This window comes from Filicampus tigris, chromosome 14, assembly GCF_054856515.1.
Source record: "Filicampus tigris isolate MCC_2025a chromosome 14, RoL_Ftig_1.0, whole genome shotgun sequence".
NCBI classification, from domain to species: domain Eukaryota; kingdom Metazoa; phylum Chordata; class Actinopteri; order Syngnathiformes; family Syngnathidae; genus Filicampus; species Filicampus tigris.
Window position 1 is genome coordinate 13,357,341 of NC_141230.1, and position 24,262 is coordinate 13,381,602.

Here is a 24,262-nt window from a genome sequence, read left to right on the forward strand (position 1 = left end):
CGCGGGGAGCTGCTGGAGCCTATCCCAGCTGACAATGGGCGAAAGGCAGACTACACCCTGAACTGGTCGCCAGCCAGTCACAGGGCACGCACACACACACACACAGACACCGTCACTGACCGGGAACCGACCAGTCCTGGGTGTAACTTACTGAAGGCATCAGCTCACTCATGAGCTTAATGAGGACAAGCGCTACAGAAAATGAATGGAAGTCCATTTTATTTTATAGTCCTGCCTTATAGTGGATCATGTGTTGTGAATGGAGAGTCAGAGTCCGCACTGGATGCGAAGTCACAAGAGCCTTGTCCTTGTTACAACTGTCAAAAAATGTCTTTTCAGGAAAATGGATGACACACATCAAGCCAAGAATGCATTTCAAGTAAATCCTGAATCAGCAATCTTTAAAGCATGAATCATGAATCTTTATGGAAAATCTTATTATTGGCTTTTACACAAATATTTGTCTCCAGAGTGGCTTCCCTGCCCACCTTTAAGTGTGAAATTAAAACAAGCACATGAATCTTTTGTTTAGGGATGTCACCATTGAATATTTTTTAGAATAGATTATTCCATCAATTATCCCGTTGATTAAACGATTAATGGGTTACAATTTTAATTTGCATGAATGTGTATCACAAACCATTTCCCATTACTGTTTATTCACCAATTGTTCTTGTGTATTTGGTATAGTTTAGTGATTAAAAGCAGCAACTAAAAACAATCAAGAAATATCACACATGAGGGACTAATCTTGAACTCACTAATCATTTTGAAAATTATCCAGTTACTGGTCCAGTCATTGTTTTCCCAATTAAAGCAGATGTTTGCAAGTGTAATCAGTCTGCTTTCATGAAGGACTACAGAATTCAGTGAATAATCACTGTTGAGAGGCTGAAATCAAAAGATTTGGACAATTTAGGTTCAACAATGGCACTAAACAATGACTCAATTATTAAAATACTTGTCGATTAATTTTATAATCGATTAGTTGTCGATTACTCGATTCATTTTGACACTTCTGCTTTTGTTATCTGCCTATTTCTAAAATTATGTCTAGCTGTTCTGCACTTCTGCCCCACTGTTACATAATAGGGAACATTTTACATTTCACCAGACCCACATAGTTTCTCCACCCATGACATGATCTTCTAGGCTAGCCGATGTTCCAGATCCCCTTTCAAGTGCGCTGACGTGCACGAGCTCAATTGCCAAATATGTTCATTCATAGTGGCATGCAATTATGAAAGTTCGTAGTTGTGATAAAGTCACAGAAGCTTCAACAAACTCACAACACTTGTAGTAAGGGAGCATTAGCACTCTAAGCAAGCTGCTAACTAGCCATGGCTTCTACATTGGTAGCATGACTTATTCACAATAGAGCATTTTTATAGGGCTGAATGTATTTAGTTTATTTTCATTTTTGATATGTACAATCAGATAAAGCTACCACTTGACAAAGTTGATGAAATGTTGCTATATGTCGCATCTGAATCCTCTCATCTGCCTGCACCCTTTGCTCTGCTTCTGTTTGCTACTCTTGCCCGTGGTTAACAGATAAGGGAAGGGCTTTTTTTTTTTTTTTTCAACGGTAGCTATTCCAAAATAATCATAAACGCCCTAAGCTAAGAGAACAGTGCAAGGCTCCCTGTGTGTGCTGAAAAATTCCAGGTGACCCTCTGCCAGTTCTTTTATCTTTAATGCTTGCTATATTAACATTAAGTCTGTGTTTTCACAATTAGACTATTTAATACAATATACAATACAACTTTATTTTTGTAGCACATTTCACAACAGCTGCAGCTGTAACAAAGCACTTTACATATAACATAAAACAACAATAATACAACAACAAAGACAGTGAAAACAGGAAAATTAATGATAGTAACACATATAGACAAAAGAACAGTGTCTCATGTTGGATCGAAAGCCAAAGAATATGTTTTCAATTATTACTTTTGTGCAACAAAATGCACTATATACTTTAAGTACTTCTAAGTGTTATGTTCCAACAGTAAATCATATGATGTCCGCAAATAATTTAATATGTGGGTGATAAAACAACACGAGGAACAATACCATGCATTGTTTTGTTTTTTCTTTTGGTCATATGACTCATTCATTCACTCAGGGAGTTTTTCCTCACAGGGAGCAATGTGCTGACCTCGGCATGTGACACTGAATGCATGCTGCATTTCCTGTTTGCTGACAGATCACAAGTGTGTATAAAACACGCACACACACAGGCAAGTATGTAATTTATAATAGCATTAGGTGTTTGTATTTTTTGTTTTATTCATGCATTGTTTATTCATTCATTTGCTTTTAATTCCCTTAATTTTTAGCAGTATTTGACATATGTATTTGATTTTAAAAAGACATGACACGTGGAATTAAAAGGGGACAGACAGTATGTAATGTTATTGCTGTATTAGTTTATTAGTTGTACTAAGGTTGTATGATGTTATTGTTTCTATTTATTATACATTCGTTTGTTATGAATGGTGTTTCTTATATAACACAATGCCACTGATACATTATGGATTTCAACATAACTTATAAATGTTGAAATACATAAAATGTATTCATATTTTTGAATATTTTAGTATATGGGTATTTCATTTTAGTTCATTATTTATTGTTCGTAGTTATTACCTTATTTATTTTTAATGTAGAACGTGTTATTCATAAAATTATTTTAGGATATTTACGATTAGTTTCTTTGTCTTTCCATCAATAGAAATTTGACACTTTAGATGGGCCACCAACACAACCCAAAAAATCATAAACAGCAGGCAACATATTGAATAATAAAACACATTCTACTTCATCTAGTCTTGCATAAAGAGGAAAATACACCTTAATACAATTTGAATTTGTATTCATACGCGCGCACCCTGTAAACATATCAGCAAAATCCCTCCTCCCCTGTAGTGTTAGCATCTGTCTAGTTTGACCTTGACTCGTTAAACAAAGACATTTTGTGCATTGTCCTCACACATTACCCGCTCATCATATCTGAAACTCATAAATCCTATTACGGAGTGCAAGTTTTACTCTGTAATATAGAGCTTTTAATGTTAACTACACAATAATGCATTGTTAGCACGTGTGCACCAAGGCAAGATTCTGAAAACAAACACAACTATTAAAACAAGAGTCGTGATCATTTAAACTCTAAAAATAATACAAAATAAAACAAACCTCAAATGGATTTATTGCTGTTCCCTTGGTAACAAGGAAACCCTTTGCCCTTCTCGCCTCCTGCTTTCGTGTGGACCGAACCACTCTATTTCCAGAGGGGTTATAATACTTATTTATTGTATGGTGTATACATTATTTTCTTCAAATGTTCTTAGTATAGTATATTATATATATGAAGACTATATTTTGTCTGTTTTGGTTATGGTAAACGATCTAAAGTAAATTATTCACGTTTTTAAGTTTCGCGACTCGTCCACACACCCCTCCATGACATCACGTCGACGACTGTACAGTAAGCTGTCAAGAGCTTGTTGCTCAAAGCTGTGTAATGTCACAAAGTAATGGCCGTTGGAAAATGACGTCTGCGTAGTTGTACTACACACTTTAGCTCCCGTTTCACTCAACATCAAACGGTTGTCGAGCGTTTGTTTCGGCCTCACGGTTGTGTTGTATTCGCCGTGTACGAGCTGTGCTACGGTGTAATTGGTGCAGTATGCCCCCCTCCCCTTCCCCTGTTCCCACCAACCCCGCGGGCAGCGGTTCATCCGCGGCGATGAGGTAAGCAACTTCTCGCCTCTGGCTAACTGGAGTTAGCATCATGCTAAGTGCTAATACGTAGTCATTACTTACGCGGGGGCCCAGCCCCATCGGGGCTAATGCTAAATGCTACGTCAGAATTAGAATCTTTATTGTCATTTGGGAAAAAAAGTCACGCCCAATGTTACAGTGTCGAGTTATATAAAATAAGCCAGTGACGCTGTTTAAGTGCCCTTTTGACGTCGTAATAGTGACGTTGCGTCGTCTGAGTGACATGTCGTCGACTGTCACAGTTCATTCTGAAATGGAAATAATTCTCCCTGAACATTTGTTTTGAACACTGTGTTATATGTTCTAAAGCAGGGGGTTGTTTTCATAGAGGTTACATTGTGTCTAGATTACGTGCTGTACATTAACTGGCCGATTTTAGCAAATACTTAACTGTTTAGCTCTTCATCAAAGGAAACATGTGCCTCGTGTGGTCATACCAAGTAGAAACAAACTCTTGGATGTGTTCTGCTAAAAAATACTCTTATCAAATATGCTTTTTATTCAAATAGTTACCATGGTTTTGTCATTTTTTGTTTTAATATATTAATAAAGTGTGCATTTTTGCATTCAAATCCGAAAATTTCCAGTGGCGTGACATTCTGTCATCAGTTGTAAAGGAAAGTTTTTATTCCAAGTAGCAGCAGTGTTTTGCAGACAGCTTTCACCCTGTGTATGCCTTTCTTGTTTCCAATTGGTCTATTCCAGACTGGGAGGGTCTTCCCGGCAGGAAAGGGGGAGGCTGGGAATGTTGGACTCTGTCTCTCCAGTTTCGCAGTTGTCGAGGAGGAAATGTTTTGCCCACTGTGTTTTTTCTTTCATACGTGTTGATTATCTTTTTTAAATCTGTGCCTCGGTGCCTCTGAATTTGTGGATTGGTGTCCTGCATAAGAGCAAGGGCAGTTGGGTAGGTAAAGTCAGTGTCCCTGGCTCATTTCCTGACTTGTTCCCCAAAGGAATGTTGTCTTGTGTGCACCGGGATTTCACGATAGCTTGCGACAGTAAGCTCCGGCCGGGTCAACCAATGCGAACGAAAACTTAAGTCTGCGCGTTTGTCAAGCCTAACTTCTCAGCGTGCACTTTATGTGGTAGCTAATTCATTTTTCCCCACCAGCCTCAACTTCCTGTGTGTCACATGGCTAAGTGTACAATACAGGAGTGTGTATCCTGTTCTGTGTTTGACTAACCCTGCGCCTGTGTTTAAACATTGTATTACCATCTTTGTTTTCGTGACAAACGGAAGTCGAACTTAACTAAGCATTGCAAGAACTGTGAAAGGTGTTCAGTGTTATAATGATTATTATAATGTTACAATGCGCAGACTCCCAAATTGCACAGTCAAAATTGGGATGTCACACTATGGAAGTAAATAGTCATTCGTAACTAATACAAATATGAAATGTTATTTAGCGTTAGGTTGGTCCTCTGCGTGACTTGGGGAAGTTTTTTTTTAAGTATCTTTGGCAATTAGTCTGAGCTTTGTTGACTATGCTTTTTACTGTACCGTTCCCAACCGAGTAGCTGTAAAGGTCCCGTACTGCTGACCTAAATAAGCTTGGAGGGTCTGCAATTTCAGTGTTATTTGTAGTAAAGCCATGCTTCAATTTCCCTTTCTCGCCTCCAATCCACTGTGTATAGCTAAACAGACTAAGCATCGACAGTGCTAGTTTTGCTCATTCCAGTCATAAGACCGTCACTGGAAAAAGTATTCCTATAATACGCAGTTGAACCTAAGGACAAACTCTGGGGCCCTATTTTCATGCCCAGTATAAGTCTAACGTAAAGCACAGTCTAACTTTGCTTTTGGGTGGAGTTTTCTTTCTTTTGGTATTCAGGCATTTGCGCCGTTGTGGGAGTGAACACAGCTGACTTAGTTCTCGTCTAATGCAAGCAGTTCCTCTCATCCCCTTTAAATTACGTTCAGGAGAGGTGCGCGGTCTTCTTGGCGGAAGCCTAAACTGCCTCGATGGAGTTTGAAATAAGGAGCTTGAAGCGCACAAAATACATTTAGAAGGAACTGCAAGATCTCCACTTGCGTATGATGTAAAGTTGACCCTTGGAGACTGCATTAAACAATAGCTATTCCACGGCCAGGGAGTTGATAATATTAAAAATGCTAATAATAATAACACATTGAAAGATTTCATTTCTGCAATGATTCTGAGGGTTTGATGCACGCTGTCATATTTATGAATGACGCACAATGAAATCCAAGCACGCACGTCTGTGAAGTGCAGAAGCTGTCTTGCTGCGCCCCGATTAAAATCAGCAAAATTGTGTTGCATCAACTGTGCCACAACTTAGACCTGCTTCCAGCAAGCATAAAATGTTGTCTACTTTCAAGCCACGAAATTGCCAAGTGCGCTGGCGCGGTGTAAAAGAAAATGCCCTCGGTCCGCTTGGTGCGGCAGAGTCTGCCAAATTTCCAAACACGCTAAAGGAGGCTTGCCCCTGCATGAAAATCAAGATGCGCCAGTTTTGGCGCACGTGCGCTTTCTATGAAAATAGAGACCTGGGGAAAAGGCGTGTTGTGGTTCTGCTGTTTCAAATCTGACACAGGTTTGTGTCTTAGAGCATTGCGTTTTTTGGTTTGCATTCTGTATTGTTACAGGCTTAATACGATGTGTTTGTTCTGTTCTGTTTACACTGCAATGACGCGCAACCAAATTGTGCAATTCAGGACTAAAAAATCGGAACAGTCTAACTTTAGCCACGTAGAGTAAATCCAGCTTAAGACGGTTATTAGGACGCTATCTACCTGTGTGCAGAAACGTCCGAAGTTGTTGGTACACTTCTATTCAATAAATGAAACCCTACTATGGTTATCGAAACAATTTGAAAGTGATAGAAATAATTAATAGGATTTCACTGGACTAAATTAGCGATGTAACGAGTCATAAAAAGTCAATTTAAACAGCTTAAATATACATCGGTGTAAAAAAAATAAAATAAAGGAATCTATCGAAATTTTGATCACAAAAGGATTTGTAATAATAACAGTCAAGTCTATTGTACATTTATTTATTTTCATGTTTAGTTTTTGCACTAACAAAACACTGATAAGGCAAAATGTATTTAAACAACCGTCAAAATTATTAGTTAATTTTCGTTTTGGGGGGTTAAAGTTACGAAATGTTACTGTTTGTAATAAAAATAAAATGCAGATGTTAAAATAAAAACACATTTTGGTTTTATAATGAGTCAGTCATCTTCTTAAAGAAGCAGTTTTTAAAAACTGAATCGAATTCGGGAACTGAAAATCGAATCAAATTGGGCCTGAAGTGAATCGTTACATCCCTGGAATTGATGAGCAGCAAACAGCAGCACTTTCTCTTTTGAAACATCAATTTTTAAGATTGAGCTTTATAGATGCCACAACTGCCCAACTATTGGTTTGTGTTGCGCGAAAGACTTGAACGGAAATGTATGTTATCAGTCATAGTAAAGAGAATCACAAGCATCCAGTGGCGCCACGGTCTTTTTGAGGAAATATGGTATGTTCCTTGATTCGTTGTTAAACGATTTTGATAAAAAATATTTTTTGTCTTTTGTAAGATGCCAAGAGGAATTGATTACTGCTTGATTATGATCAGGATCTTAAACAGGATATCGCTGGCGTCGTGCTGAAACCTCATACGGCCATTTTGGTGAATTTCATATTTTTTCCAAAATCTATACTATTGGTCAGTCCACACGCGTGGGTGTTATTTTTACACCTTATTGACCAATCCAAAGTGTTGAAAAAGGCTTCCTGTCTTTCATGATGCAATGCTAATGGTTGAACAGACTTGCTATTTTTTGGGTCTGCTGAAAAGTGACCATTATGGAGGTACAAGATTTTGGCCCGACGCCAGAGATATGTTTTTTTTAAGAAAAGTTGTGAAGTGACTGATTTAAATTTTGTGTGCACCTTTGGTAAAATATTGAGCAACTTTTGATCATGAATCATAAGCCAGTTCTTTACCTGGGTCATGTTCTGTCCATGGACATATCTCAGAAAGTGTGTCCATGACGACAGCTGCTGCTGCTGCTGCAACAAGCGTGAAATCATATTCATGACGGCATTACAAAGAAACTTGGCTTATTACACAATACTTGGTCAGTTCATTCATTCGGCCAGGACACGACCGGAGGAATCTCGTTTTGCTCGTGTTAACTGTGGATGTACAGTATATTACGTGTGTTGCACAGATGACCCACAAGTTGTTGTTTTTTTTTGGCTGAGCTTTTGACAATGAGGATTTTGTGTTCTCTGGCAGTGAATGTGTGTACAGTATATATAAATACAGATGGCAGAGAAACAACAGTATAACAGAATTTTAGTTGAGCTCAAGCGCGTGATTATAGTAGGAAAGAAGTTCTGTACAGAAACTGCCGTCTGACTTATTTAAAAACTGCGGTTTTAATAATGTGTATTAAGGATTTGTCAGGTTAATGATGATTACACCGACTGTCGAAAATCCACTTCTGCCTGTGCTCAGCCCGTCTCTTTATTTATTTATTTATTTATTTGAAGTTTACCGTCTAACATCAGCAAAACAGGTGTCCGTCAGTGACGGACAGATGGACCGGTCTGTCAGTCAGACGGAACGTCCACCTCTGACCAAAATAACATTTACGAATTCCAGCCATTTTTATGCAGGTGACCTCAATATTGTAGAGGTTCAAAAGTATTTGGACAATGACTTAGTTGGCCGTTTATGCTCCATTGCCGTATTACTTCTTAAAAGGGAAGTCAACACAAACATATTTTTTTTTCCAAGATTATGTTCCCAGCAGGCCCACTAGTTGAAACACGTCATTCTGCTGATTCATTTTGCGTTTGTGGAATATAAGGTAAGCAGCAAAATGCACTAGTTTTTAGCCATCTCTGGGGGGCGGCCATTTTGTCTTGTGTCGACTGAAAATGACATCACAACTGCTAACAACGACCAATCACGGCTGACCTGTTTTCTGAATCGGAGTCGTGATTGTTCGTTGTGAGCAGTTGTGATGTCATTTTCAGTCGACAGAAGACAAAATGGCCGTCCCCAGAGATGGCTAAAAACGAGTGAATTAACACTTATTCCGCAAATGCAATATTGATTAGAATGCCCTATTTCAATGGTGGGCTTGCATAGAACATATGCTTGAAAAAAAAAACTGTTTGCGTTGACTTCCACTTTAAGTATATTTTTCATTGGACATGTATAGCTTTGCCAAAGTTAGACCAATGAGCAAGTAATTATGTTTTTATGTTTTTCAGCTCGCCAATATAAGTGCCTTTAAGAAGGTTTCCTCTGCCTGAAGTCGGAGGAAAGCTTATTTTCCCTTTGGGGCCAGAAACAACATCTGGGGGTTGCTACTTTGCAGCATCAAAGAAGGATAATGGTCTAAAGAAGCAATTGGTCCCGCATAGTTTCCAAAGGAAAGCCAATGTACGACGGATGGGTGATCTCCAAGCTCAGCGACCCTCCTTCTGATCCTTCAAGCTCCAGCTCATGGAGGACTCATCAGCTTGTTTTAGGAAAGGACTGTGATCGGCCATCTGCTTTCTGCACCGTGATTGTCTTATAATAAGAACTGTTTATGATCAAAAACCTTTGGACATGGCGTCGGGGAGAGACACGAAATGGCTGACTCTGGAAGTGTGTCGACAGTTTCAACGAGGAAACTGTTCGCGCAGTGACGACGAGTGCAAGTTTGCTCATCCGCCAAAGAGCTGCCAAGTGGAAAATGGGAGGGTCATCGCCTGCTTTGACTCGCTAAAAGTAAGAACGCTCACATTGTTCAGTTTTCAGTGCTGCTGTTGATGCTAAGAAAGTAGAGGTTTTGGTGACTATCAGCTATCAGCCGCTAATGGCATCTGCCTTCCCATGTGATCATGTAACAAGTGTCCCATGACTTTCATTTGAAGCAAACATCCTGCACTGATATCTTTTTAAATGTTAGCCAACAACACTATACATCCCAGGTTAAGAGTGTCATGGAAAGCGTTGTAGGTGACTATTGTTTACCTTTATGTTGACATTTGATAGTAAAGTAACAAGTAACCACACATTTCAACGATTGCACTACATACTGCGTTTTTGGACAATTGGCTGGATTCTCTCATATAGTGGCCATAGGCCTTTATTTAATCAACAACAGAAGGCTGGAAATAAGCAGTTTCACATGGCATTTTGCACCCCATAAAAATACATTGAAAAGCTTTGCCAACCCGCAGAGACTGTCTCAAAAGACTTTTCTGTGGTGAATGTGTTAACAGATGCTAGTCTGACTGGGCTGGTACACGTTTCATAAATAGGATAAAATGAACACAATCTGTATCTATACAATAAAAGTTCTAAAATCCTATTGCAGTAGATTAGAAGTGCAACGATTAACTGTCAACTAATCGATTATCAAATTAATGTGTAAGTGTTTTTGATAATCGATGAATTCATATTTTTTTGTTGTTGTGGCAAGGCATTTATTTGAGGCGAGGCCCTAATTAAGATCCTGCCTATTTATTCGTGGTAAGGCATTTGTTAGAGGGGAGGGTTTTATTCAGTCAGCGGCAGAGAGGAACAGAAGTTAGTGGAGATGAGACTTTTAATGAACTACAAACAACACTAGTTCTCAATTGGGAAACGAGGGGATGCATTTATTAATCCAATGCAGAGTGTACCAGTCATCTATTCAGGATAAGTCATTTAAATAGGACACGCTTATTTAGTCAACTGCACAATGTTCATTTTGACAAGTTTAGTTAAAGTCTTTTGACTAAAAATAATTACAATTTTAGTCATGAATTAGTCATCTGATTGTATTTTAGTTTTAGTCCAATTTTAGTCGATGAAAATAAAGAGCAATTTTTGCCTGATGTTTTACTTCAGCATACATTTCAACGTTTATACAGAAAGTATAACACACTTATTTGTAACTAGTTTAAATCGCAAGACACACATTTAACTGTGTCATTAAACTTTATTTCAATGAAAAATGTTGAAATGACAATATTATGCCATCTTAGAAATTAAGAATTTGTTTTCGATGAACTAAATGTAAAAAAAAAAAGTGGGCTTGGCTAGCATTGTCAACAGATCCAATGCTTATGGTGTCAAACTGCTGTATCTTACAACAGCCTAATATGCATGCAATTATTTTCAGTTGTCCACAGTTTAATGCTATGACAACGTTAGCAATGCCAACAAATTTACCTTAGAGAACATCGCTTAACCCATTTAGGATGGGAGTGCATAACCGTCTTTCTACCCTTAAAGCCCGGAGCGCTGTTGCGTCTTTCTACCCTAGAAGCCTGGAGAGCATATACGTCATTTTCTTTTTTTTATCCAATTTTTGATCTCTTAACCAATGAAATGCATCAGAATATACACGTGACGGTGTTGTGACCAATCTTTGATCTCTTAACCAATGAAATGCGTCAAAATATACACGTGACGGTGTCGTGAGCCTGCAGAGGATGTTCTGGAATTCTTTCGAGTCATAATGGCGGACGCCATCGATCGCGGGAGCTTTGAACTGAGTAACGGCAGTAATATAGACGATGCGCTTGTGGACTTTGAACCAGTAGATCCAGGTGAACGTGAAATATGGTTAAGATGTATATATGTTATATATATATATATATATATATATATATATATATATGTTTGTAGATAATGACAATATTGACGTCTTTGTAACAGAAAAGGGGATGGTAATTACCACTCGATTTTTAAAATTAAAAGTAGTGCTTCTCTTTCACCGACACTTTATTTTTACATCTTCCATTGAAACAGTAAAGATTAATAAACTCTGGCCTGTGTGCAAGCCACATGTCTAAGGTCTCAAAATCTTTTGGAATTATGTTTTTGTCTGCTACAGGGGCTGCGATATTAATTATTTTGTAGGTGTTGAATTTCTGGGAAAACCTCAGGTTTTCAAGGGTTATTCCAAAGACGACCTTAGGTTTTGGGGAGCTGTTGAACCAGGCGCTTTAGGCTTTAATGGGTTAAGGTATGTTGCTTCAGTTCAAATTTGTCGTATTCTTCCCGCGAATGACCGTTGTCTTTTTTCTTCATCGTTGAAGATTGTCAAGTTAATGTAGTTATCGTTATCGTATCAATGAATGACTTCTATTTTAGTTTCCGTTACGTTTTCGTCTGAATAAAAATATCCGTGACGAAATAAATGACAAAAAATCTTAGTCCAAAAAAATTAGCACTGCAACTGCAGAGAGTATCATTGCAGTTGCAGTTAGCACGCAAGAAATACCTGCCACGTCATTGTGATGACACCACTCCCGCTGTCGAGGTGTGTGGTGACCATCTCTGATGGTCGATTCCGATGATGGCACCTTGTGTTCAGAGGGGAAAATTAAATGAGGATCTTAACTCATTCAGTACCAGACATTTTCAGACCCATTGTGAAATTACATACAAATATGTCATTGGGATACAATGAGTTTTAATGTACTTTCTTTGCCGTTGCTCTCTGAACGCAGGGCCGATGCTCGAGAGAGAACTGCAAGTACCTCCATCCGCCTTCACACTTAAAGACCCAGCTGGAAATAAACGGCCGCAACAATCTGATCCAGCAGAAGACAGCAGCTGCAGTGCTCGCACAGCAGATGCAGATCATGATCCCTACAGCCAGTCTGCAGTCTGTGGTGAGTCGCCCACATTGAGCAAAAGCAATCCACCTTTCCACCAAATCTTGGTCCTATTACCTCACAGCTTTCATTTCCTCCGACACAGGGTCTTGGCACTAACTCTGGTCTCGGTTACGGTTCCTACTTGACGCCCCTAAGCCACGGTTTAGGCCTTCTTCCCACAGACATCCTGCCCAGCAGTCAGGTTCTTGTTTCAGGGAGCCCGCCTGTCACGGTCCAGAGCTCGCCTTCCTCCTCGTCTTCGCCCTCCCAGAAGCTCCAGCGCACTGACAAACTGGAGGTACAGTCGAGCCAGTCCAATCCAACACGCTGCTTGACATCTGATTGTTTGGGTTTTGAAAGCATTAGAGGGTAACAGAAATCGAAATAATGTGTTCCTGCGTCAAAGTGCGGCGATACTAAACTTTAACTTTCTTTATGCATAACTTGTGTAAATGAATCTGTGACCTGGTTCAAGTTTGCCATTTGTGCGGTTTGTCGGTTGTTATGCCATAGCTGATTGAAATGCAAAAGGTATCAAAATGAGCTGATCAGATTTAGGTGTCAGTGTGACGTCCATACATTGCTACGCGCCTACTCAACTCAGGAAAAATGGCTAAATGACAATGCGACTGCATCGTGAGCAAAACTAAACCTTTGAATCACCTGCCAACCCCAAAGGAGTTGAAGAATAAATGGTTTCAATTTCATTATGGAGAAATGCTTAAGCATTTGAGATTGAGATAGAGCGATGTGTTTTTTTTGTCAGGGTCCTGTTAGGTGTCCGTCTCATGCGCCGAACTTGTAGTTCACCACACACATTTGAAATCGTAATATTGAACAACTTTTAACATTTCTGAGAAGAAAAATAACCCCATTGAAATTTTGATCGATATGTGACTTTTTGCAGGTATGTCGCGAGTTCCAGCGAGGGACCTGCACTCGGGGAGAGACCGACTGCCGCTTCGCCCACCCCAGCGACAGCCCCATGATCGACTCCGTCGACAACACTGTCACCGTTTGCATGGACTACATCAAGAGCCGCTGCAGCCGCGACAAGTGCAAGTATTTTCACCCGCCTGCGCACTTGCAGGCCAAAATTAAGTCCGGTCAACATCAGACAGCCATGGCGGCCCAGGCCACAGCTGCAGCCGTGGTAAGACACCCATGTTCGTCTTTCAATAAGAATAAACTCGGGTTTAATTCATGTTTAATGGCAGCTAACAGCAGTGAAATGTTAAATCTTAATTGTCTTAATATTTAGCTATGGACTGTATTCAGTCATACAGTTTAGAATGCAAGTCATAGTTTAACCAAAATGTGCTCTTTATGTGCGCTATACATGTTCTCCATAGACCATCTGTGTTGTTTAGAATGTAAACCATCGTATTTGTTTCTCCCTTTCACTTATGTTATACTTTACTGCATGGCTCTTAGTATTTACAGTTAGCGTAATTTTAGCTTCCTATCTTAATGTGTACCAAATAAATATGAGAGCTGCTGTTGCATACTCAAACTCCTAACATGGCTCTCTGACAACAAAGCAATGTAAAGTCTACGAATCTGATATGCCCTAGTTAGGGATATAACGATTCGCTCAAGCCCCGATTCGATATAAAAAAAATAACAATAATAACTATCGACGATTTTCATGGTTTAAAATGTTGTGTTAGTAATCTTATATTGGTAGTTCTAGTGTCAAGTAATTTACCCAATGTGCGTATGCAGTTTGTTTACAGCAGAGACATGAGAGCGTGGCTGAGGATAACATGGCGTTGCGAATCGAATCTTGTAATATTTTTTTCACACCAATGCATATTTTAAGCATTTATATCCATATATAATCCCTTTGAACTTTGCTTTTATTTTTAATGACATGGTGTATGCATTGTAAGGAGAGGCATCTAACTAATTCTGACCATAGGGGAAAGTAACAATTCAATGTTTTTTAATGCCATCGCACCAGAAATATTGTTTCAAGAATATGTGAGGCCTAATTTGCTTGAAACAAAATAATATAAATAAGTATCGACGGATTACCGCTTCTTGCTCAGAAATAGAAACATGGCAACATGAACGTAGTTCGAAGATCAAATGATGCAGGTACTGACATGCTAACTCCACTACCTGGCACGCCAACTTCACTAGCCCGGGTAAATCCGCTGTTCCTTTTTCGCATTCGTTGTGATGGGTTGCAATCAAGGGATGGGGGAAATCTTTCTGCTTCGCTCACTGAATGTTCTGAACTCTTGTTTCCGTGACATTGTCAGTAGTCCTTTTTGTTATTCAAGCCACAGAGCAGTTGAGATTGAATCAACATTTCAGCCAAGTCATACACTCGATTTTGGCTCAACTGATTCAAGATAAAATTAATATACACTTGATTCCACACAATTTACAATCGATTAATCGACTAATCCGTTATTAGGCCCATCCCTAACGCATTGCTCCCATAAACACATGCTGGTTGTGTTTACTCTATGTTGCCATATTGTTTAACAGCTCCTGTTATTGGTGTTTAACAAAGACTGCAACAGTAGCTAGAATGATGGCTGTGTAGAATTGTAAAGCTACTGAATACTAAATGGCACACGCTGACCGTCAGGTGTTTTATCTTTAGACAGTGAGTGGTTACTGTGCATGCAAACTGTTTTATGTGGTATACTACATTCAGCTTATTTTTGTTTTCCCCCTTCTCATCTATGCACAACGCTGTCCCCCATGATGCACCTCTGCTTGCTGTATGTTAATACGCTTGACCCCCCATTGGCCCACTGCCATCATGTGCTCGCTGTCCGCTCTTAAAAGACTCAGTCGACTGCCAAAGCAATGAAGCGACCCCTCGAGGCAACTGTAGACCTGGTATTTTCACCTTTTGCTTTGCATGTAGCCAGTAAATGATACTGTGTAACATGTCGTTTTGTCACTGTGAGCTTTCTGTAATCTCATTTGTGTCAATTTCAGTAGAGTTAATGTGGTACATTATTTCCATTCGTATTTGTATCCTGAAACCATGAGTGCATGCTGTGTAATTAACAATTACATTTCTTGTGTAGTCGTATGTTTTGATTTTATTTATTTTTAATGACCACCAAATGATTATGGGTATGTGCTGAAATGAGTGGTGGTGTTTGCTTTTCAGGGCTTCCCCCACAGCATCCTGCAACCGGTACCAAAGAGGGCAGCTCTGGAGAAGAGCAACTGGGCCAGCTCGCTGCTCAGCCCCAGTTTGTTGCACTACCAGCAGGCTCTGGCCAGCACGCAGCTGCAGCAGCCCACGACCGCATTCTACCCTGCAGGTACGCATTGACTCACTCGCCAGGGTTTTCCCTAAAGAAATGTGCAAGCGGCCCGTTACTCTGACAGAGAACGGCTAAGGAAATTTCACTAGACGTTGTGTTATACGTTTAAGTTCTTAGTCATTAGGCGCAGCCGATGAGGTCCAATTAAAAGAGATGTGCCTTTGTATAAAGAGAAATGGTTAAGTATGACCAAAGGATTTATGATGGGGACAGTTTATGAGGAGAATCGACATGCGGGTATGAGACATCAACAGCAGGATATGATGCAGAGGTATTTATTGTCACATGTGGCTGTTGTTGCGGCTGGAGGGAAAGGCTCCTGTTCAGAAAGGGTCGCAGGAATCCAGGGGCAGGGTCCAGGCAGGCAGGAAACAGGAGCCGAAGCAGGAGAGCAAGGGAAGAGCACAAGTCAGGCAGTCAGGACGGCAGCAGGGTGCAGGACAGGGCGCTGTAAGTATTTGCAGAATATCAATGTGAATTTTCTAAGTGGCCAGACAAAACAAACTTGATGAAGGCTATTGGCAATCTGTTGGTATGGTGGAGTTCAAAACAGGCTTAAGAACAGGCAGCTGCTAATTGGGTGTCTGAGGTGCATTGGCGGAGGGCTCCAATATGCCTAAGTCCAAACCATCCAGCATTAACAACAACAACAAAAAAAACTCGCTCGACAAAAGCTGCTTCATTCATGCTGAGGCCTTTCACTTATGTAACCTCACTTTGAGCTGGATGCACAATTTCACAGAGGTGAAACGAAATGACTTTGTTCCTTGCTAATGAACATAATCAGCCGCGACTGCGCTTCAACCGTTTGTGACATTGCAGTCGTCTCGCTCGCACTGCCATTCAACAAGCAGGACCAACCGAGACAAGGCTGCTACCTAGCAACATTGCGGTTGACATGACAACCACTTATTTGACCGCCCGACTGTAATATCTTATGTTTTCTTTTCAAAAGCAACTCTCAGTTAGTACAGTTGACTAGAGGAACAGGTAGATAGTTTATCAAAATGTCATCTCTTTCCATTGTACGCACACAGGGTCTATTTTGTGTATGACCCCTGCGAACAGCGTCGGTAAGTACCTTGTCCATTATTAGCCCGGTGAAGCTCACTCAAATGCTAGAACATAAAATCCATGTACACATGACATTTTATTTCAATGTTGTCTTTTGCACTCTCATCTATGTGTGATACGGCGTTAATATTTCCTCAGATATTACCTCAGCTTTCAGAAGTACAATTTATGAAAAAAACAAAACATCACATTGTGGTTGGATAACAAGACAAAATGCACAATTTTGAAATATGCACTCGTAAGCCACTAAACACGCCCTTTTAGTATAATGACATATGCATTTTTAAATCGGTTGCTGGTTTAACAATTGTGTTAATGATTCTGGTAGTTTTCTTTTATTTAGCTACTTGAGGAAAAAAAAAAATTATTTGATTGATTTGAGTAGTTGAATTCAAAAACTGAAACTAGATAGCGATGCACAGAATAGTTTATGAAATTGGAGGGTAACAGCTTACAGTTAATGAAAACTGCAAATTCACCGTCTCAAGAAATTTGACTATAAGCTATGTATACGATGTATACCATTTTAAATATACAACTGAACAAGAAAGAACATTCTCAATGTGTTTAAAGAATCTAATGAGTTTCACTTTTTGAATTGAAGTACTGAAATCTATGACCATTTCTATGACATTCTATTTTAATGTCATGCATAGAAATCCATCCATCCATCCATTATCTGTACCGCTTCTCCTCACAAGGGTCGCGGGGCGTGCTGGAGCCTATCCCAGCTGTCTTTGGGCAGTAGGCGGGGGACACCCTGAATTGGTTGCCAGCCAATCGCAGGGCACACAGAGACAAACATCCGCACTCACAATCACACCTAGGGGCAATTTAGAGTAATGCATAGAAATGTATATCTTATTTAATTCTTTTTATAATTTTTTTTAAATTGAATTGATGAATTTTGCTGGTGTGCCCAACATGGCTGATGAGTGTACACAGTATGTACAACATTTCACAAGAGTTTAGTAAATATATTTCTATTAAGAAAAAAAAAAAAGCTTTGGTAATATTTAGTGGTGCTGCTGTACATGTTGCTTCTCTAATGTCAAATAAATGTCCTAATTGTCCTTATGATCAGCCCTCTCTTTATATTCTCCCCGCTTCCTCGCTCTGCTGTGTAATCTCATGCCAGCTGCAGCTCTAACCCAGTGACGCCTTGCTGCTAACGTCATTTCGTATTTGCCTGGCAAAAATAAGAGACAGACACACGTCGCTATGGTTACCATAATGCTCCACCTGCCTTTTCATTGCTTCCATGGTTTCCCCTTCCTGAGCCAGTCCCCATGATGTACAGTGCTACGCCTGCTAGTGTCTCTGCAGCAACTTCTCCCGCCACAAGTGTCCCCTACGCAGCAACAGCACCAGCCAATCAGGTTTGCTCCTTTTTTTTTTTTTTTCCTCCTCTCGAAGCTTTTAGTCAAGACAACCTTGGGCTCTTTTACTTTGAAGGAGTCGCTTTGTGTCCCTGCTTGCATCGGCTGTCATTGAGCTTCATGTTGCCCGTCGATCAGCTACTTTCTCCTACGACAGGCAACACTTGTAGAGACATCTGCAAACACTTGGGTCAATTTCCATACTCCTTTTTTGCTTTTCACACTGTCTTTCACATTACCCAGATTGCAGGATTTTCCAAATATTCTTCCAGGTTGGGAGGACATGCAGGGGAACCTCCTAATTTGAACTAAAAGTCATACAGTTTGGACACCAGGCAAAATATGGGGTAAATGTTAAAAAGAAACAAAAGATTGTGTCCGATCACGTAGTTTTCAGTCAATCCTGACTGGCTGCAAAAAATTGTTTTTTATTCTCAATTTTTACCGGTCACAAAGCAACAAAATAATACTGGTGTACAAAGATATTGCTAAGTGGAACAACAATAGCTGACCTTTATACTATTCAATGTTACCTTTTGTTGTTTTTTTTTGTGCCATTGTTTTAAGAGTAGTAGAGGCAGACAGTAGAGGATCTGGCTTTAGGCAGCAGTTCGTGTATCTACTGCAATGGACAGTGCTTTCTGTGGTGGGTGGCGCCTCCCAAAAAATGCCCCTCCCCAGAGCATGTGTGTTCGCCTGAGGGATAAAGAAATGGTCACAAGCTTTTGTGCTTGTTTGCAGCTTGTTCGGAAAGACAGATGCACATAATGAAATGTAGAAAAATGTTTCTTCCACGAACGACAGTCAAGACACGCCCAAAAATAATACAAGCTAAGTATGTAATGCCTGATAAATATAACATACAGTGTGGCTAAACATTGTCAAAAGAGTTGAAAGAGTGACCGGTCAGAAAATGTGACGCATTTCAACAACATGCTGCACCTTTGTATAAGCCGCATCAACTCTATTTTTAAAAATAGAATGGGAAAAAAAATGAATAAATAAATATAAATAATATAATACATTTAAAAAACACACACACAAAAAAAAGAGACATATAAGTTGGTAATTTGTCTGTGCTATAGCTGCTAAAGAAAAAGTCTATTCTTTTTTGCATGGATTTTTTTCTTAGTTTAGAGTGCCCCTGGCGGTGGAAGAAAAATCCACAGAATAGCCGCACCTTTGTATAAGCCGCATGGTTCAAAACCTAAGGAAAAAGTAGAGGCTTATAGTCCAGAAAATACGGTGTAATTTTGAACAAGCAAACAGTTTCCCCATTGATTCATTTCATGAGAAGATTCATCTATAGTGTTCGAAGATGAGTGGAGTTTAGCACTCACCCTCCTTGAAAGTGGCTCTGAATCTTCTCTCAGCCACCTATTTGAATAGTAAAACATCAGTTTTGCACCATATGTCCCTTTTTAAAAATGAGGAGACACTACACATTTGACCCAATCTCTTCTATATCCACAACATTGACAGATAATTTAAGAGCACCTTGACATCTTTATCATTTTTCTACCTTCTGAAACAGATCATTCTCAAGTAACCGCCAGAAACAGGACTCAGTGCCACAAAGATCCAGAGCAGCCCGTCTGTACATACAGTTTTCACGGCGCACGTCACCTGCAGCCATCCGCCTGCTGATCAAGCACCACCAGTGGAGTACCTGACCACATAAAGTACGGTATCACGTTAAGGTCACACAACAGGACCCCACGCATGGATATAATGTACATGCATTTGCTACTATAAATCGCTGTGTTTGTTCCCCGAAGCAACTGGGGGGAAAGTAACATAACATACGGTAGTCAGAACCATATAAACAGCAACATACTGGAAGATACTAACAGATTGAAATATTATCTAAAATTCTAATGGTGTAAATAGTCACGTCGGATGTGTTTTCTTCATGGCAGTACCCATCGTGTAAAGGGGTAAGAAACCATGTTAGAGATTGTTCACTTTCTTGAATGCGTCGTTTCTTTGTAACAGTAATGATTGTTTGACCTTGTGCCAGATTCAATTGTTTTATTAGCAACTAGTGAAAAGCACTTATTTTAAATTATATCAATATAAAGACGGCCCTCAGTGTACAGGCTTTTATCCACAGTGAGCAGTGCTCCTCCACCTGGTGTGCCTTTGCATTGCATTGAAAGTCTGCTTGCCGTTGTCGACCCAATCAAATGTGCCCTCTAAGGGCACAGATTCAACATTTTTGGATGCTTTTTCCCCCTCCCCCAAAAATATTTAAATGATGGGTCAGAGTGATAGGCATTTTACATAACTGTTAAGAGTTTATTCAGAGTATATTCAAACAGAAGTGTGCTCCTGCAAGGTCTGAACTATTATTGTAACTGATCAGTCTTGAAAGTTACAAGTGCCTAAAGAGTTGTCATATTTAAGGGGCTTCGAATGACAAAAAACAAAAAAAACAAAAAAAAATCAGATCTAGAAAGTCGTGAACATGTCTTAAATGCTTTGTGAAGATTTATGAATATTTATGCACCCTCATTATTAATATTAAGAATTATTCTAAACTTTTTATTTTATTTCATATTTAAGATGAGTTTGTAGTCCCAGTCTGCCCACACAACAATGTTCCTTAAATAGTTGAATGTGCAGAAGATTAGAAGAAATTTAAAGAAGGACGTTAAGTGTAGTTTTTAGAAGACATTCTGTTAAATTTGTCGATTATTGCTTTTATTCCTCAATTTTATAAACTTTCAACTAAGGGATGGGCATTTGACTGTATTTTTTTAATCGACCATTGGGAAAATGGATTAAGCGATGAATTACTATTGTTTATTGGTCTAAATTCCTGTTTCCATGCCAGTGTCTAGTTGGGCATAGCAATGCAGCATGGAGGACTTGTGCGTGGATCTAGCTCAACTTCTCAATATTTACGATGGCAAAGCCTTTAGTGTGTGGCCCAACCCGACGCGTGGTTTGGAGGGAGACACTTACCATTTTCGGTCGCGTTATGATGACACACAAGATCACCAGTAAGCACACACATGCTGATTTTTTTTGTCTGGTCGAGTAAAAGGCCTGCTACACTTTGAAAATTGGTCAAGATTTTTAAACACGGGTATGTATATTACGTCTTTTTTCCTCCCTGATCGGCTTGGAAAACAGTCTTGACTGACAGTCGTAAATGTTGAACCAGTCCAATATTCACAAACGTAAAACGTCATGTGTTGTGGTCAACACTGACAGCTGGTTTGGCCCCGGTCACTCACAATTGTCGATGGAGATATCGTTCTATGTGTGGTGTGTTATGTTATGTTGTTCATCTCAAGTATGCCACACATGATAAGAGCAGGAAGCATTGTGGGGAAGTTTTTACTCATGTTTGGGTTCCCTCACATTTTAAACACTGGTCAACAGCAAATTTTAATCAGGAATGGCTTTATGTGACCCTAAATGTATTTTTGACACTGATTTAGAAAATGTCTTCCCTTTTTTTAGAAGCCCATCCATCCATTATCGATACCGCTTATCCTCACAAGGGTCGCGGGGCGTGCTGGAGCCTATCACAGCTGTCTTTGGCCAGTAGGCGGGGGACACCCTGAATTGGTTGCCAGCCAATCGCAGGGCACACAGAGACAAACATCCGCACTCACAATCACACCTGTTGCTTATTAACCTAACCCGTAATTTCTAAATATTACAAAACATGTTTCTGTATTATCTATTATTGTTACTAAATACTTCTTATTATGTAAACCTGATATACTACAGAAAAAATGAGGGCAGATTAAGAATCAACGGCAAAAAAATCATCTACAAAAGTTTACTTGCATTTCTGATTGAAAATATTTAGAAAACAATTGTTGACCAGTGTCATCGGTTGGCAGGTTAAAAATCAGTATGTGTGTGTGCACCGCCTTAGACAGCACTTCATTCAGTCTGAATTGCTTCAAGACACTATTAATTAACCAGTCCATTACATACAAATTCTTGATGATCAATTAGTCTTTGAATATGCCCATCCTAAGTTTTTCTTTAGGTTTTTTTTTAGCACGACTATGTTTGATTCATTCAGACAATCTATTAAGCTTGTTTTATTTTTTTCCTCTCCATTTGTCATTTTTATTGTAAATTATTTGACTTTTATGCTAATGTATGTAATGTTAACCAAGAAGAAGCCAGAACTTACTACGGGGTTGTCCGTGAATGTAACTTCTTATAAACTGACTTTTGTTGAGATTCTTTCAAATAATAAAACAAACAAAAAAGCAGCAAGTGATCTAATTTGCCTCCGACAAGTTGTCGTTTGATGTTCAGGGTGGAGTGTCGGGAGAAAAAGACCATAGAATTGTTGACGTAACAAAGTGCATTGTACGTGGTAGCGTAATAAGCGTTCACCTGTCAACTCGTCACAAACTAAGGATGTCTGTCGTCGCTGTGATTGTATACATTTTATTACGGTGAACCATAGCCGGTGCATAATAACACTTTTTTTGGTATGGTGGTGTGCATTTTAAACATACTGCAGTAAATAATCCCCTGTCAGTGTTTTGCTTGAGAATTTCTGATGTGAAATACTTCTTTCAAGCACGTCCACAGCAGTCAAGAAAAGAGAAAAGATACTTTTTTTTTTTTTTATTGTAATTGTTGCCTTATTCATCGACATTTGCATTTAATTCCACTCTACTTGTTGAAAGAAAAGGAGACACAACTCTGGGAAATGATGTCTGATCAAGACTAAAAATGTCAGTCAGCCCTCAGAAATGCTTTATGATGATGATGATGATGATGATGATGATGTCGTACTGCTATAAATGGTTACATTAATATTGATTTGTTCCATCAGCGGGCCTAACTTTAAACTTGTCTTCATTTTCTCATATGACAGTGGCGCTTATTTTACTGTGTATGATTATCCATTTCATGACTAGTGATTTATAAAGTCTATAAAAAGTCTAATATTGTCAATAAACACTGTCCAAGTAAAGGCAATGTTGTCCTGTACTGGTTTTTGTACAGTATACTTGCATTGTTATGTCTTGAAGGGGAAGTCAACCCCAAAAAGTCTTTACAATAATATCGTCTATGAGCCTCCACTATGGCTCAGCTTCAGAAAACAGGTGAGCCATGATTGGTCGTTGCCTGAGCCCTTAGCAACTGTGATGTCATGTTCAGTTGACAGCAAGTGGCAAAATGGCCGCTCCTGATATGGTCAAAAATGGGTGGATTTTACTGCCCAACTCTTATTCCACAAACGCAATATTAATCAGAATGCCATGTTTTGACTAGTGGACGCACATGGAACATATTATTAAAAAGAAATTTTTGGGTTGACTTTTTGAAACTCATTATACAGGATGGGCCAAAAGTTGGATGATAAAAGGAAGTGAGCGGCTCACTACTTCTTTTAAGGTACCCACCAGATTGACACACAAACGCACACACAGACTTGCAAATGTAACACTTTTCTTGAAACCCTAACATTGGCTATAAACCCTACTTTGAAGGTGTAAAGCTGACTTAAAACCTAACTCCAGAAACACCAACACAGGCCTTGAAGCACTGGCTTCGATACCCAAACCCTCCTTGAACCCTAACTCTGCCTTGAAACCCCATTTTAGATCATTGCTACCCTTGCTTGATACTAATATAACTTTGAATAATTTATCCCAAAAGCTTTTGTTACAATTGAGGCAGATGGCAATTTGTGTTCTGGAAAGTGCTTTTATGAGATAAAGTGTTTGATAAGTGTAGCTGAAATGATAAAGTGTAAATGTAAGATTTACTGTACGTACTTTTGGTCCACCCTATATAATTTTAGAATGATCTATATACACACACTGAACATTAGACCTGTGCATATGATTCGATTTAGGATTGCACATAATACTGAGGCAGTCAAATAGTATCTCTGGCAAATTCAAGCTATGTCAATAAATTGTGCAAGTGTACCAAATTGTCTACATCTACAATAAATGTTCCAGCAAGATGTCAAGACATCCTATAATGGTGAATATCAATAAATAAAGACGACCATTCTGAAATTTGAAGAAGCCGACGACGATGCAGCGTTACCATGGCAACAACATCCGGCTCATTCTCCTCCTAGATACACGTCCGCCAGCCGTCCGTGA

At 39.4% G+C, this 24,262-nt stretch overlaps 1 protein-coding gene across 10 annotated transcripts; it reads left to right on the plus strand.

Annotated features, from left to right (window-relative positions):
- Window positions 1-3,490: 3,490 nt before the first annotated feature.
- Window positions 3,491-23,120, plus strand: LOC147136430 (muscleblind-like protein 2a). 10 transcript variants are annotated; one of them, XM_086050762.1, is made up of 11 exons: window positions 3,491-3,759; window positions 9,032-9,536; window positions 12,254-12,418; window positions 12,507-12,701; window positions 13,311-13,556; window positions 15,209-15,262; window positions 15,543-15,699; window positions 16,012-16,152; window positions 16,740-16,775; window positions 18,061-18,155; window positions 19,690-23,120. In XM_086050762.1, the coding sequence occupies exons 2-11, from the start codon at window positions 9,375-9,377 to the stop codon at window positions 19,702-19,704; spliced, it is 1,266 nt and encodes a 421-aa protein (XP_085906888.1). In that variant the 5' UTR covers window positions 3,491-3,759; window positions 9,032-9,374; the 3' UTR covers window positions 19,705-23,120. The 10 variants fall into 10 exon arrangements, with proteins under 10 accessions (XP_085906888.1, XP_085906886.1, XP_085906889.1 ...); XM_086050760.1 differs by lacking the exon at window positions 18,061-18,155; XM_086050763.1 differs by lacking the exon at window positions 16,740-16,775.
- The last annotated feature ends 1,142 nt before the right edge of the window (window positions 23,121-24,262 follow it).